At 36.3% G+C, this 14,368-nt stretch overlaps 1 protein-coding gene across 11 annotated transcripts in view; it reads left to right on the top strand.

The window, feature by feature from the left end:
* Positions 1–14,368, top strand: part of PLEKHA7 (pleckstrin homology domain containing A7) — a 167,845-nt gene that overhangs the window by 111,672 nt on the left and 41,805 nt on the right. For 9 of the 11 annotated variants that reach the window (XM_054198363.1, XM_054198362.1, XM_054198361.1 and 6 more), the window contains 4 exons: positions 1,492–1,564; positions 2,554–2,654; positions 9,789–9,967; positions 12,005–12,490. In XM_054198363.1, the coding sequence (XP_054054338.1) occupies positions 1,492–1,564; positions 2,554–2,654; positions 9,789–9,967; positions 12,005–12,490 (839 nt within the window). The other 2 variants (XM_054198359.1, XM_054198369.1) reach the window with 2 other exon arrangements.

Genomic DNA, 14,368 nt, shown 5'->3' with positions numbered 1-14,368 from the left:
TTTTCCCTGTTTTATCCTGATGGCTTGCTGTCAGGCTGATCTCAATCTCTTTCAGGACGCACTATAAATCCGAGGTTGCTTGCTTCTGCCCTTAGACCCATATCAAAGGCTTAATTCCAACCCATATGCCTTTTGTTCTCCAGAAGCAGGAGGGAGAAAATGAAGGGAGACAGGGACACGTTCACCACACACTGCTGTCACCAAGGCTAGTATCCAACCAAAGGCTGGATTATAGGATTTCACCCAACAAACATAATTTTACAGCTGCTGCATCTTGAACTCTTAAGCTGACAGAAGCACATCCTTGAGAGCAAAAAGTGAATAAAGCTGTTTGTTGTATGAGAATACTTCCCTGCTTCTAATTTGGCAGTCAGCGTCCATGAGATTATCACCAGAGATCCAGCAGCTAGGTTTAGGGATGAGTAGGAGAAGGCTGAAATCTAAGGCTTACAATTAGGATTCTACATATACAGGAAAGTGAAACAGCTGACAGCCATCCACTTCCTCCTGTGTGGAGAGCTGTATTCTGCTGTCAACTCTGTTGACATCCACAACCCAAGTCCATTAGTTTTCAGGACAGAATAAGTACTCAGACACAGTATGTGTTGACAGCAATGTAGCATGAAAAAGTAAAGGGAAGAAAGTCCTTGTGTACTTAATATGACGGTAGAAAGAAGAAGGGAAATAGTATACGTGATGTTCCTCTAGCTATTTCCTTCTGTCCCCTTTCCTCTACTTGCAAGCACTTAAAGCCTGAAGATGTTTTCTGTACTGCTGGTCTCATCAAAGCCTACCTCAACTGAGTAAGTTGTACTTGCTTAGGTTACAGCCTGGCAATTTTACAAGCTTCTGAAATTAATTTCAGTATATATATTGCTCATTTTGACAAGGAGATATATGTTATATAGAGAGAGATATATACAGATCTCCACAGGCATATTACATTATATTTCATTAAAATTTGCACAATATGCACCTTGTTTTAGTTCCTAAGGAATATTTGATTAAATTACATTTTAGGCATGGATAACATATGGGAGGTTGACCGTAGAATTATAGGGGATCATTGTCTGAAATGTGAGGTCATACTTCACAGCTGTGTAGTGATTTTCGTCTTGGTCTACAGGCCATCCTTGTTGATATTTAGCCATCCAGATGCATACTTTGTTTCTTTATTGCAGGATAAATCTGTCTAGTTAAAATATGCATTGGTTGTGTAGAAAGCTAATCTGAATGCTCTTTGGGGATGCAAGTTTAATTACTTAATGAAAATTAGCGGCTTGAATATTCTACCCTAATTATTTTATAGCTGAATGTTTTGCTCCTTATCTTTCTTAGTACGTAATATTTTACTAAAATATAAACCACTTGTTTTTGCAATTAATATCATATTTAGGTAAACTTCTTTTAAACTACTCACAGGTACAGCGTGGTATGATAAACTGTTTACTTTCCTTAAATTAAAAGTGTATCATATTTCTTGCATTTCAGGATAGCTCTGGAATGCGACTATGGAAAAGACGATGGTTTGTGCTTGCTGATTATTGTTTGTTTTACTACAAAGGTGAGTAGATACTAGTTCTTTTGAGTTAGTCTGTAACAGCTCACCTGTTCAAATCACATTGCAAGCTAATTGAACTAATTGAACTCTTCAGATACAGTTAGGTGTTCTGAGGAGATGCATAGTGAAACAGTTCCTTATCCATATGTCCTTAATGCACAGCAAATTTCAGGCCAGAGTCAGGGAACAAGGGTGTGCTGTATGATATATGGCAAGAGTTATGCTGCAAAAAAATTTGGCAGCAATACCAGTTTAAGATTTATCCCATCTCTGGTCTGCGTTCTCTTACCTACTTGCTTGCACTTGGACAGCTGCTTTGTTGAGAATGGCCGGTGGCCAGATCAGGGCATTGGTGCAGCTTTAATCGAAGGGATAATGTAAGAGTGAGAACCTCTGAATCCAGTGTTTCTACCAAAAAAGGTTAGATGCCCTCTTAGCCTGAACTAGGAATAATGGTATTACATAAGGTTATTTTGAAGTTTTGGGTATTGCGTAGTGTGCTGCGATTTTGGGAAAGCATTACGGAATATGAAACGGAATTTATATTTCTAGGCACTGCATTTCTGCTGCTGATCACTTTAGAGCCAACAGTAATAGAGGTTTCCTAATTATAGCAATTAGCCTAGATGTAGAATGCTAAATGGAAGGTCCATCACGTTATGCAGCCTGTCAGAGTTCATTTCTCACGATAAGCTTTATTCTCAAAGCGTATTCTTCTGTCTGAAACTAAAAAAATCAACCCCTCCCAAAAGAAAATCAACAAAACCCCAAACTGATCTTGAAAACCTCCAAGGATGGAGATGGCACAACCACCCTGGTCAGCCTGTTCTGCTGCCGCTTTGTCCTCACGGGGAAAATTCTTTTCCTTATATCTAGTCTGAACCACTCTTCTTTCTACTTAATGCCTGTTGTATGTGCGTCCATCAAGGAAAATGTATTGTTACCCCACTGAAAAGTACAGTGAATTAGATTCTATTTCTTTTATTCAACAGACAGCAGAGAAGAATCTGTTTTGGGGAGCATACCATTGCCTAGTTACGTAATATCTCCAGTTGGACCTGAAGATCGCATAAATCGGAAATTTTCTTTTAAGGTACAGTTACAAAGCTTATTAGTTAATCATATTTAAAAATGCTTATTTGCATTAGAAAAGATGCTGTTGTAAACAGAAATGTCATCCGCTTTCCCATTTTATTTATTATTTTTTTAAAAGTAGACAGGTTTATTGACTACCTGCTCAAATGTGACATAGGACTTTTTTTGTTGCTTATGAATTTACATTCATATATCTGTTACTATGTAAGTGTCTTTAGAGCTGAGTAATGTCTCTGTGAGTAAAGATACTGTTTCTAAAATTAGAAATTAGCATTGATAAGTTGTTCCAGTAGTGTTTACAAATTGAAAGAAAAGTTGACAGTTTTTTCTTTATAGAGTACTTGATCTCATAGTGGACTGACGGTCTTTTGGTGTTATTGTGTTCTTTTTTAAATAAAAGAATCAGCTCAATTCTTGCAGTTAGAAAATGGCAATGCTAGCTTTTGATGTATAATTTCCTCAGTTCAAGGGGAAAAAGAGTAATCAATTTTTTTCTCGTTTTTTGAGGGGGAGCAATAGTTGTCCTACATGACATGGAGTTTTTTAAAGAAAAAATACTCAATTGTTTTTGCATTTGGTTTTGTGGCTTTTCTTTTTTTTTTTTTTTTTTTTAATCAATCGTATCATTTACAGTTCTGTTCTTTGTTATAAAAACCTATGAAAATGAAATAAAACATGCATTCCTTCTTGACATTGGAGAAACCTGACTCTGATTGTCTGAGCTGCAGCACTAAGGCAAAGTTTAGAAACTCCAGTGTATGTTGCAGATTTAAATGCTACTGATACTTGGAGCAGAACCTGTTTTTATGTCAAGCAAATGAGCAATGTACTTCAAAAAAAAAAAAGTTTAGAAATCAGGTTTTGATCAGGTATGTTTTAGGAGGTCTAGAAGGAAATTTTCTGTTTAAATTTTGTTCTGTGCTGAAATTACAAAGAACGTGTGCTCAGCTTAGACTTTGTCTTGCATTTTGATTTTTTGGGTGTTTTAAAACTGTAGGCTGCCTTTTGTTGCTTTGGGTTCTATTTTCAAGTGGATAATGGTTTGAAATTTATTAAACAAATATTAACTTGGGAAATGCGTTTAAAAAAAGACTCAGTGCACTTTGTGGAAATGTTTATTGTACTTTTTCAAAAGCATTGAACGTGAGATAGCAGGGCACGCTACAAAGGAACCTTTGTTTAAGAAAAACATTCCACTCTAATACTTAATGAGCGTAATTCATCAAGCCCTCCTCTTCTAGGGCCTTTTCCTAGGAAGAAGCACAAACTGAAAGAAGAGGACCTAACGTACTTCTAGGCTTCTACTGCTCTTGAATAACTATTAGTGCAGTCTGGGGAAGGAGATAAAGAAAGCAGCGATGGTACCTAGTTGCTTTAGAGTTCAGAAAAAAAAAATCTGCTTTTTATTTTATTGAAAGGATGTTTGTAAATGTTAAATCAAATGTCTGTTAGGATTGTTAACGAGTTTAACACTACCAGTGATAAGCGGGAAAAAAAACAAACCCTCTGTATGTGTGTGTGTATATATATACACGCACACACACAGAGACACACATACACACATGTAGTTTCCAAGCAGCATGTTCTTTAGGCAAGCTCTCAAGTCACCACTGCCAAGTTGTGCCTCTCCTTTGCTGCAGAGTAGAATCCGTGGTTGTGATCACAGTTAAACGTTTCCAGAAGCAATTGCAGGCTTCCCCTGTTCCTTTTAGGATATCATACCTATACAAGCTCTACCAAGTCTTTAATCTGAGTCTTTTTCTGAAAATCAGCATAAGCCAGTAACCTGACACTTTCAACATTAGGGTTGTTACTAAAAAGTTGTTAGAGAAGTAGAGAGTTGATAGCAAAAGAAACTTTATGCTAGAAATCTGTATAAAAAACCCCACAACATACATTTTATGTATTAGTTTGTTGGGCCAATCTTAACTCTGCTTTAGGTGTTTGATGATTGACTGCAGACTTGATGCTGCAGTTTCATGTTATTTAGAACCAACTGCTAGGGCAGTAGGAGGATTTTGTAAGATTCCTGTTGCATGGACCGCATCCAACACTGACGTTCAATGGTCACAGAGGCGGCTGTGGGCACACGGCGGCAGAGTCCCGGCCGTACTGGCATTCCATCACTCAGCAGGCATTACCTTTATCTAATCTCTTCAGTACACTTTGATATCCAGAGCGTAGACGGACATTCTGTCTCACAACAGAACGTAGTGCAGCCAGAAATAGAAAACATAAGCAGATTAAACCCAAAATAAAGATAGGACTTTTTCACATTTAAGTCCTGAATGAGTGGGAGAATGCGCTATGTCGCATTTTACATTTGGCCTGACATTTATTCAGATTGTTGTAAATCCTCTGTTACAATAGCGGTATAGGCTGTCATTTTGAATGGCTGTTTTAAGTTACAATGAGTTTTTGAAGCTAGGGAAGCAGTCAGACTGTGAAAAATTTCTACACTTTTGTTTGTAAAACTAAAGGAAGGAAATTTACTTAGCAAATACATGGGATGCTCTTTGCGTATGATTCAGTTAGAAGAAGGTTTCTAAAATATATGCTCACTAGGATATATGTTAAACACTGCTAACTGTTAAAATGTACACCGTAGGAGTTCTCAAAATTCTTTTTCTTTCATCATCTCCTAAGGCCCAGCTTTAAGCTTTTCTGTCTCAAGGGGTGTTTAACAATTACAGGCCTGCAGAACTGTGTACAGGCTGTTCAAATGTAATCAAAATCCTACTTTGAAGTATAGTAGTATGTATGTTAAATTGTTTTGTTTAGAAAATCGGCTATCAAGTATTTATCTTGATGAATTTTTCACATTGTTTATTTGTCCCAAGCAACGTGCTGTGACTAGCTGTAAGCTACTGTCATTAAGCTGGGTAACAGCCTTTTAGAACTCAAGATTCTTACTGCATATTTAGGTCAGTAGCTAACATCTTAAAGTTATTTAATTAATCTAATCACTACATTTTTTTAATACATTAATTTTTTGTTGATGCAAATGTGAGGAAGCACAAATCCAATGTATAGATTTTAATGTCAAAAAGTTTGCACATCATTAACATATAGCTGGAAATACTCCCTGCGATTAATAGAGAATTGACTGTACTCTTTAGTAATACAACAATTTTAAACATGAGTAGTATCAATTTATGAAGGTTATTGTCATCGCAGCCTCATCATGAAGTTCTCAATCATGAAAACTGTTTTAAATTGGTCTTATATATGTTAAAATATATGAGAGAATACTGAATGTAAACTCATCTATATGAATCTGACAGTAATACAAATGGAGAAACTTGGAAGGCCTACCAATGTTCGCTGTAAAGAAAGCAACTAAACTTCATGCAAAGACATGCAAGTATACGTTTGTATTTAGGTGCATATCATGCTACCAAATAGAGTCAATGTAGGATGCTCTGATGTTCCTGTAGGAGGTGGGAAGTAGTGCTGGAGATACAAATTGCTCTTTTTTTTTTCATACTACCTTTTAAATCCTTTCAGAGATACACTCTTTCAGCATGAGGGCATTCAGAGCCAGGAAGCCAGGTCGAACCGTGACTTCCAGAAGATGCTGCTGCAGCTTGATTTTAAACATCTTTTCATTATTGACACTCTAAGATGTGCTAATTGAAGTATCTGTTCATTGCTTAGACTTCCTGGGACCAGGGCAAACTTCTTATCTGTTTCTTTGATCTCACTGGTTTTCCTAAAAAATTTTGACATAGTTTGTTCCTCTATGTTCTCTGGATCATTGTTGCTTCCTTAGGCTCCCATATTGCTTATTAAGCTTCTCTGATTCTGGGAAGTCAGGTGAAGAACTGCCAAGGGCTATAAATTTGAGAAGTGCCATTTTAGAATTTGGAAAAGGGAATTTTCTAGATTCTATAAGTCCTGAAAAAGCTCAATATTTTTAAGGGTGAAAGATGAGTTAGATTGTAGTGTGCTGTTGTTGTGTTTATAGTGAAGGCTCGGAGTATTATTTCAATTTTTGCTCATAAATGTTCACAAATATCAAACAGCAGGAGAAGGGAGAATTTCCTGTGTTTTATAGCTTATTGAGAGGACTAACTTTGAAAGATTACAATTATTAGAAAACTGTTGCCCTGCCCATTCCTCTGTCCTGTGAACTGTGGCTTTTTCTTTCCTAGGAATTTTGAATTACTGCAGGTGAACATAATGGCTCTAGGCATTAGTTACTTCTAGTATAGTCTTTTTTAAAGTATTTTCTTTGGAAACATGAATCTCTTCATGATTTTAACTTGTTTAACTTTTTGTCCTTGTCTTGTCCTATTGATATGCCATTGGGGTTTACTGTCCATTTCTCCTTCCGTGCATTATGGGAGAGAGACTGCTTTTCTTCTCAATCTATCCACGTTAAGGCATCTGAATGCATGAATAGGTACCAATATTATTTTTTCCCTGTTGTGTGTATGGTGTACGTGTGCGCATGTGCTGTGTTTTAGGCTTTTTAGTATGCTATAGTCATCCTAATAGCTATTGCTTTAAAAAGAAAAAAGGGAAAGAACCGCTAGCTTCTGTGTCTGCTAGCAGTGACAGCTACAGGACATTGGCACAAAGTGGCTTTCTTGCATATAAAACACGCTACTAATAAATAACTGAGATATATTTGAATTTTCCTTTAACCAGTTTTATATATTAGGAACTTCAGAATGTCATGTTTGTTGATAATAATACACCATGTCAGTTATCCCTTCTGAAGCTATGAATGTTAATGGCTGTGATGGCTTCAGTCTCTCAAGGGAGAATGGTGCAACATACTTTGCATTTTTATACCGTTTTCACCTACAGCCTCTTAGGCAGTGCATTCAGCTGTGTTTGTCATGCACCGCTGAAAAGAGAACCTGAAAGGCAAATGAGTTGTGTTCATCAGGACCTGCAGGTCAATTAAGACAGATAGCTGTTAAGTCCATTTATTGATGTGGTATGCAGTTTCCGCAGTTAGTTACCCAAGGTTCAGGATTTTTTTCAGCAAGTATATAACCATGGTAGGGTCCTACTGTGTCATCCGCAATGGGGCATTTTCTGCAGGAGTTGCTGCACTTCCTTTAGCATCTGCTTCTATGGCCTCAACGTGGTCTGCGAAGGAATCCTGTAGTCATAAAATCTAGCATTAAAATCACTGATTTTCTTTACATATGGAGCTGCCAGTTTTTGGTCTGTTCTTGCACTGGATGCCAACCATAAATTGCAATGAAATAAATGCTTCTGAATCATATTTGTTTTGAGCAATTGTAACAGTTTCAATATGGCAAAAAAACTCAGAAAGACCCCAGTAATGGCAAAGAAAACTCAAACCCAAAGAACTCAGCCAGGCAAACATGGAAAAAAATCCTTTGATTCCTAAATACCCAATTGATCAGAGGTACTGTGTCACGTATGTACGTCCTGTTTTCCTGTGGTAACGTAGGCAGCTAATAATGGGGAGGGAGAAACCTCCTTGTATTCCCTTATCGGCCAATGCTGTTGGGAAGCAGAGACTCTTTCTAGAAGGAGATGGTCTTGAACGTCTCTATGTCACACTTTCCTCCTCATCCTTCTCCTCCTCCTTTTTCTAGCTGGCTGTTGTGCTGCAGACTCATCCTTTCCACCATGGGTGTGATGGCAGGCTGGGGACCGACCCCTGTGGAGGCTCTGTGACCACAGTTTGCAAAACAAACTGAGGCTTCCACGCTTGAGGCGCAGAAGGGAAAGGCCACGCTTCACGTGTTTATAAGAACAGGCTCCAATAGAAAGGGAGGGAAATTTAGCAAGCAAATATTTTGCTCTTCGTAGTTGTTGATACGAGTCTCTGAGATTATGGTAATTTGGGAAATTCAGGCTAAACAACTGAAATTACAACATTTAGGGAGGGCTGCACCCGATTACATGTCCTGGGTTTTGTCAAAACTATGGCTGTGTTTCTGAAGCCATCTGTAGAGAGTTTTTTGTTTTGTTTTAATTTGGAATAATGAGGGGGAGAGGATTTCATCAAAATAAAAAGACCAGTCATTCAGGGAAGATTTATGAAATATGTTTAACCTTTAAAAGAAGATGTAGCCAAATTAAAAAGTTGAGATTTTTTTTTTTCCTTTTAAAAAAACCCTGTCTCAGCAATGTTTCATGCTACTAGCTTTCGTGTGTGATAGCAGGCTTAGCTTTATAAAAAGCAGTTAAAAATATTAATTTTTGTTTTAATATCATTACAAGAGGCTTTCAAGCCAAGTATACTGCCTTCAGTTTTTAGGAAAGTAAGGAAATGAATCTTTCCTTACTAATCTGAAACACATCTGTAAAGTAACTTTGAGGAAATATAGTCAAGTGTTTCAGGACTGTTACGACTTAGTAGTAGCTATACTATTGCTTATACAAATGTGGATGAGAGTTGATTATACTCAACTAGCCCAGAGTTACAAAGGCATTCCATATTGAAAACATTTGAATATTGAATATATTTACAGAGGAATTCCCAAATACCTCCAATTTGCAGTGGAATTTCATGGAGTATTTTGGTGTGCAGAGATACTTGTCAATATTTTATGTGCTATGGTAATTTCATCTGTATTACTAACTTTATCAGAAAGTCTTGTGATTTCTTAGCTAATACAGAGGTTCAAGTGCATGCTTTAACCAAAAGATCTTAACATGCATTATAATCACTGAAGTAAGCAGTTTAATTGCTTGAATTGTAAGATTTTTGTCTATGTTTTGTCTGAATAAATTGCTTTATTAAATGAGCTGGGAAAATTCGTTTGCTTACGCGTGTCTCAGTGAGAATTTCTTTAATTTATTTTGTATGGTATTTATGGCAAACAAAATGTATCCCTTAAGAGAAAATGAAAAGCTGAAATTTCCTACTAGGAAAAACAGAAGTGCTGCACTTTTAGATTAACGGTGCAAGAAAGAGGTAGAGGAATTTCAGTAAAAATCAGAGAGTGCTATTTGAGTTTGCTGCGCTACAGCCCATTGTGGCAGTGTAATAATTTTATCCAAAATTCAAGAAAAAGTCAAAGAACCTGGAAAGTTATTTAAAGATAGCAGCAAAAGTTATGGTAAATTTTCTGGGGGGAAAAAAAAAGGAAAGGGCTGTCTGACTTATTTCTTTTCTTCCTTTTTTTTTTTTTTGCAGGCAGTTCATACAGGTATGCGGGCATATATTTATAATAAGAATTCTGTTATTGGCTCTCAGGCAGAGCATTCAGGGATGCGGACATACTACTTCAGTGCAGATACCCAAGAGGATATGAATGGCTGGATCCGGGCTATGAATCAAGCTGCTCTTATGCAAACACGCTCTTCACTGAAGAGGCAAGTTCAGTACACAAACTGTTAGCTTTAAAAATTTTATTTAATATTTTATGTATCTATATATATGTATGTGTGTATATATATATATAGATATTAAAAAAAAATCAGATTGGTGGTGATTTCTGGAAGTGATATTTGCAAATGTGTACACGAAACTGATTCCTATTTTAAAGAAATAATTCTTTTGAATTTACATTCTGTTGCAAATCAGTTAACTAACATTAATTAAGAAAACCTGGTGTTCAGTATTTGTGTCTATACACAAATTGTGTGTCCACATCTAATGGCATGGATTTATTTCTGTGTATATATAATTTTTTAGGGAATTTCAGTTAAAAAGTTACAGTTTTTGTGACCAAATTCATACACCTGCAACAACCAGTCTTCAGCCCCAAGGAGAGATAGGTAAAAGGGAAAAGGCAGAAGAGTAATGAGTTGTTTCAAATGAGTGTTTAGAACTAGGATTAAAATGCTGTTAAGAGGGAAAAGAATGTTAAAGATAGGTAAATCGTAACTGCATAGGGTTACAGATGTAAACTAATTTATGCAGGTATTAACTGCTTATTTTTTTACTTACTTTGCTGACCTTTAGTATTTGTAAGAGCTTTTTATGTGTTTCTCAGTGTAGAAAAAAAGCACTGTGACAAAAGGAGAATGTCTTTTGTCCCATTGTTCTTAATCATTGCTAGAGGCAGACAAATTCAGCTGCGCCTTCACGTGCTTCCAGTTTTTCCCTGTTCTTAAAATTGGTATAGCCTTCTTGATGTTTTGACTTTGGGAATGTAACTCTTTCCCTACAACTCTTTGTGAAAGAATACTCTGTACTGTGAGACAGCCCTGCTTTTAACCCTTGGGGCTGTGAGGATAAAAATGTCATGGTGCAGTTGCTTGCTACTGCTTGCTTTTGGCAAATCAAATGTAAGCAAAGAACAAGATTTCTTCCAGAGCTTTGCATCCTATACAATTTTGTGTTGAGCTTTCTGGATTTAATTTAAATTTCAAATAGTGTGTAACCTATTAACTGTTTTTTCTATATAAGGATAGAAATAATTGAAAGGAAAATGGGAAGTTTGGCGTGTTAGAAGTATTGATCCAGCGTCCTTCCTCCTAGTACACTATGTGTTTTGAGATATTAAGTAGGTTGAAGTGAAAACAATTGTTTCATGGCATTTACTGAGAATTCACCTTCCATAAAGCTTTAAAGAAGCTGAACTTAGTTTCAGAGAAGATGAGGTGCTACTCCGAGATCAATGATACTCCATTGAATTGTAAGAGAAAAAAATGTTGTCAAGAAGCTCATATAAGGAGATGAAGAAAATTGCAAATGAAGCATGTTATGTGTCAAAAGCAATATAAAACTTCTAGGATCCTTAGACATTTTATAGTATGTTGTAAGTTTAATATGAAGATTTCTGGTATGGAGTTTTTGAAATATTTAAACAATAAGGTAAATGAGTAAACTATTGTGCATTGCAGGATGAATTAGGAAAAATGGAGATTTTTTATTTTTAATTTTTTTGCAGGAATGGCCCCCAGGTTAGAAATTCCCTGGACAATGATAGTAGTGACTGAAATGTAGATATTGTTCTGTCCTCTTGGCCAGCAATGACTAGGCCCTAAGGCATCTACAAAGATATGAAAGACTTTTTTGACTTTGAAATGAGTAGTTGGCAGTTTGAGTTTAGTTTTTTGGCTTTCACTGTTTCCCAGGGTAGGAAGACTTTCTTTTTTACAGTTGTTTGTACTTAATATTACACAAGTAGAATACTTCTTTCATACAATATTATTACTTTTAGTTATTTTTACAGATGCGCGTAAATGGTTTCTGCTTCCTTGATAGCACCCTAAAGGTAACTTTTGTCGAACTGGGATAACAACTGAGTTTTCCTGCGCATATCTATCTAAACACACTTCTGTCAAATTTATCACAGCCTGGAGAAGGTGCTTTTGTGAATATCCTTTCTAAAATAGTAACAAGACCACATTAACTTTTCACAGCTACGCAGTGTTCATTACTGACATGTATTTTCTTTTCAGAGAAACTGAAAAAGTGGATCAGCAAGCTGTTCCCCAAGTCAATCATGTGGATGCCTGTAAAGAGTGTGTGAAGGCAGAGATTACAGATGCAAAAGAAAGTTATCAAAAATCAGGTGAAATGCTTGGATATGATAAGCGTGAAGAGATAAGAAGAGAAAAAGAGGAGGAGGAGCGTTATATCCACAGAAAGGAAACTCTGGAAACTAAGAAGGGAAAGGCTAAGCATGCGTTAACAGAAGCTGATTCATTATTTCCAGACTTAACGAATGCACCACGGTCCCAAGTAGCTCAACCTCAGCCAGCTGAGAAGAATGGAACGCTTCCTAGTTCATTAAGTATGAGTGCTGGCCTAGCGGAGCAGAATGGTACCAGCTCATATAAAAGAGGGTTTGTTCCCAGAACAAATCCGGATAAACAGATTCAAAGAAAAAGTAACATGGCTCAAGTGGAGCACTGGGTAAAAGTCCAAAAAGGAGATACAAAAAGGTTAGTAATACCTCATCTTTAAATAGACAGCCAAATGGCGTTTTCTTAAATTAGAGGAAAATATGTATTAGTAATATGATTAGTGCAAAACAGAATTATATTTTACAGAGACAATATATAACAAAACTTACTTTCTCCTCCAGTGCAGAATGGTATTTTTCAGGTGTTTATCTCATGGGAGAGTCAATATGGGATTTGGCTAATCAAATCCCTTTAATGTTGTTGCTATATTGCAAATAGAAGAAGTGAGATTAGAGTGCTACTTTTTTACTGTTTTTAATCTCTGTGGATGCTTAAAACTTCTTAAAATTTGCTACAATTGAAGAGCCAGAAAGTGAAGTGCAGCCCTCAGTAATACAGATATTATCTACCTATTATAGATAATCGTTTGTTTTCCACTTAAAGAATGTTGATTTTCTTTTTTTTTTTTTTCTCCTTTCTGTTCCTTTCCAAACATCCATTCGCTCCGCTATATTGGATCACTGCACTCAAAGTCACAGTGTGTGCATCACATATTGAAAGGTCTCCATATATTCACTTAGTTAATGAAGAGGTCCTAGGATGTTCCCATGGTCTTCAGGATTCTCTCTTCCCTTTTCAGTCACTGAAAATGCCATAAGTTGTACCAAGAGGTAGAATGCATGCTGCAATGCTTCTGTAATTTGAAAATGTCATAATTGCTTTACTTTCAAAGTTTGCACTCAGGTTAGGTACCAGTTGAAAAAAATGCAGTGCTGTATGTATGCGTCCGCTCAGAACGTCATCGTCTGTCAAGTGGCAGGCACGACAGTTGGGCTCTATGCTGCATGTGAGGAGTTTTCAAATGTGGGAAACCTACTGAACTAGTACCTTAAAAATTTGCTAAAATATAATTATAATATAGAACAACAGGAGACATTACTGTGTGGTTTTTAGGAGGGAGAAAATATTTTGGGCATTTTTTTTTTTTAATGCTTATTGAAGCTAACATTTGTCATTTTGGATCCAGTAAGAAATTTAAGGCTTGTCAATTCTGTTTGGAAGTCCATTCTTCTAATCTCTTAGCTTTGGAATTATCCTTAAAGAAGCTTTTGTATTTTTTGATTTTAACATTCTTCTAGACCGCTAGAGTCAGTTTACTTGCATCTTTTTTGCTTGGATATCAATCAGTGCTTCCCGAGAGATTAAGTCTTTAATGAAAAAAAAGTACTTGTTATGTTAGTTCTTCTTACATGCACAGATGCATTAGTCTAAAATAAATAGAAAACTATTGAACTAATTAGCCAGTGCTTAAGAAAACTTCTGTTGATGTTTTTCACATCAAAGTACAGACAGTGAACAGGCTTGACTGATAGCTAAATAAGTACTGTTTTCTTCCTAATTACTCCTTGCAGTAAATCAGCTTTAGGTGTGTATCAGAGGTAGTGTTAAGATAGTGCTGTTGCAAGTGCCAGCATTTGTTCTAGAAAAAAACAGCTGCCTTAGCTGGAGCTGTTAAGTATTCAGCGAAACTTCGCAAGAGTTAACTGCAATGATGTAACCAAAATCTAACTTTATATAAGTATATAGTAATTTTCTTCTTAGGTTTCTTTGTGTTCTGTTTTAGTTCATTTGACCTTTTCTTCTTTGTCTTTCCCTGACAAATGCTGTTATATTCTCTGCCTTCAGAATAAATTGCATGTTACCTTCCCGAAGATTAATGGATTGATTTTTTTTTTTTTTTTTTTTTAAATGGCACCTTCTCTCAACCTGCTGAGGTTGTTGCAGTGCACTTAACTGATAGATAAAAGTGTCACGTTAGTTGTCAAATGTCTTCTTGATTTCAGGATGTAGAAATTTAAGATAAAGATGATAATTTGATTGATGTTCCATTCTGATTTTAGTAAGTATGAGTGGACC

This window comes from Rissa tridactyla, chromosome 4, assembly GCF_028500815.1.
Source record: "Rissa tridactyla isolate bRisTri1 chromosome 4, bRisTri1.patW.cur.20221130, whole genome shotgun sequence".
Classification (NCBI taxonomy): Eukaryota; Metazoa; Chordata; class Aves; order Charadriiformes; family Laridae; genus Rissa; species Rissa tridactyla.
This window is presented reverse-complemented; position numbering and strand designations above follow the sequence as displayed.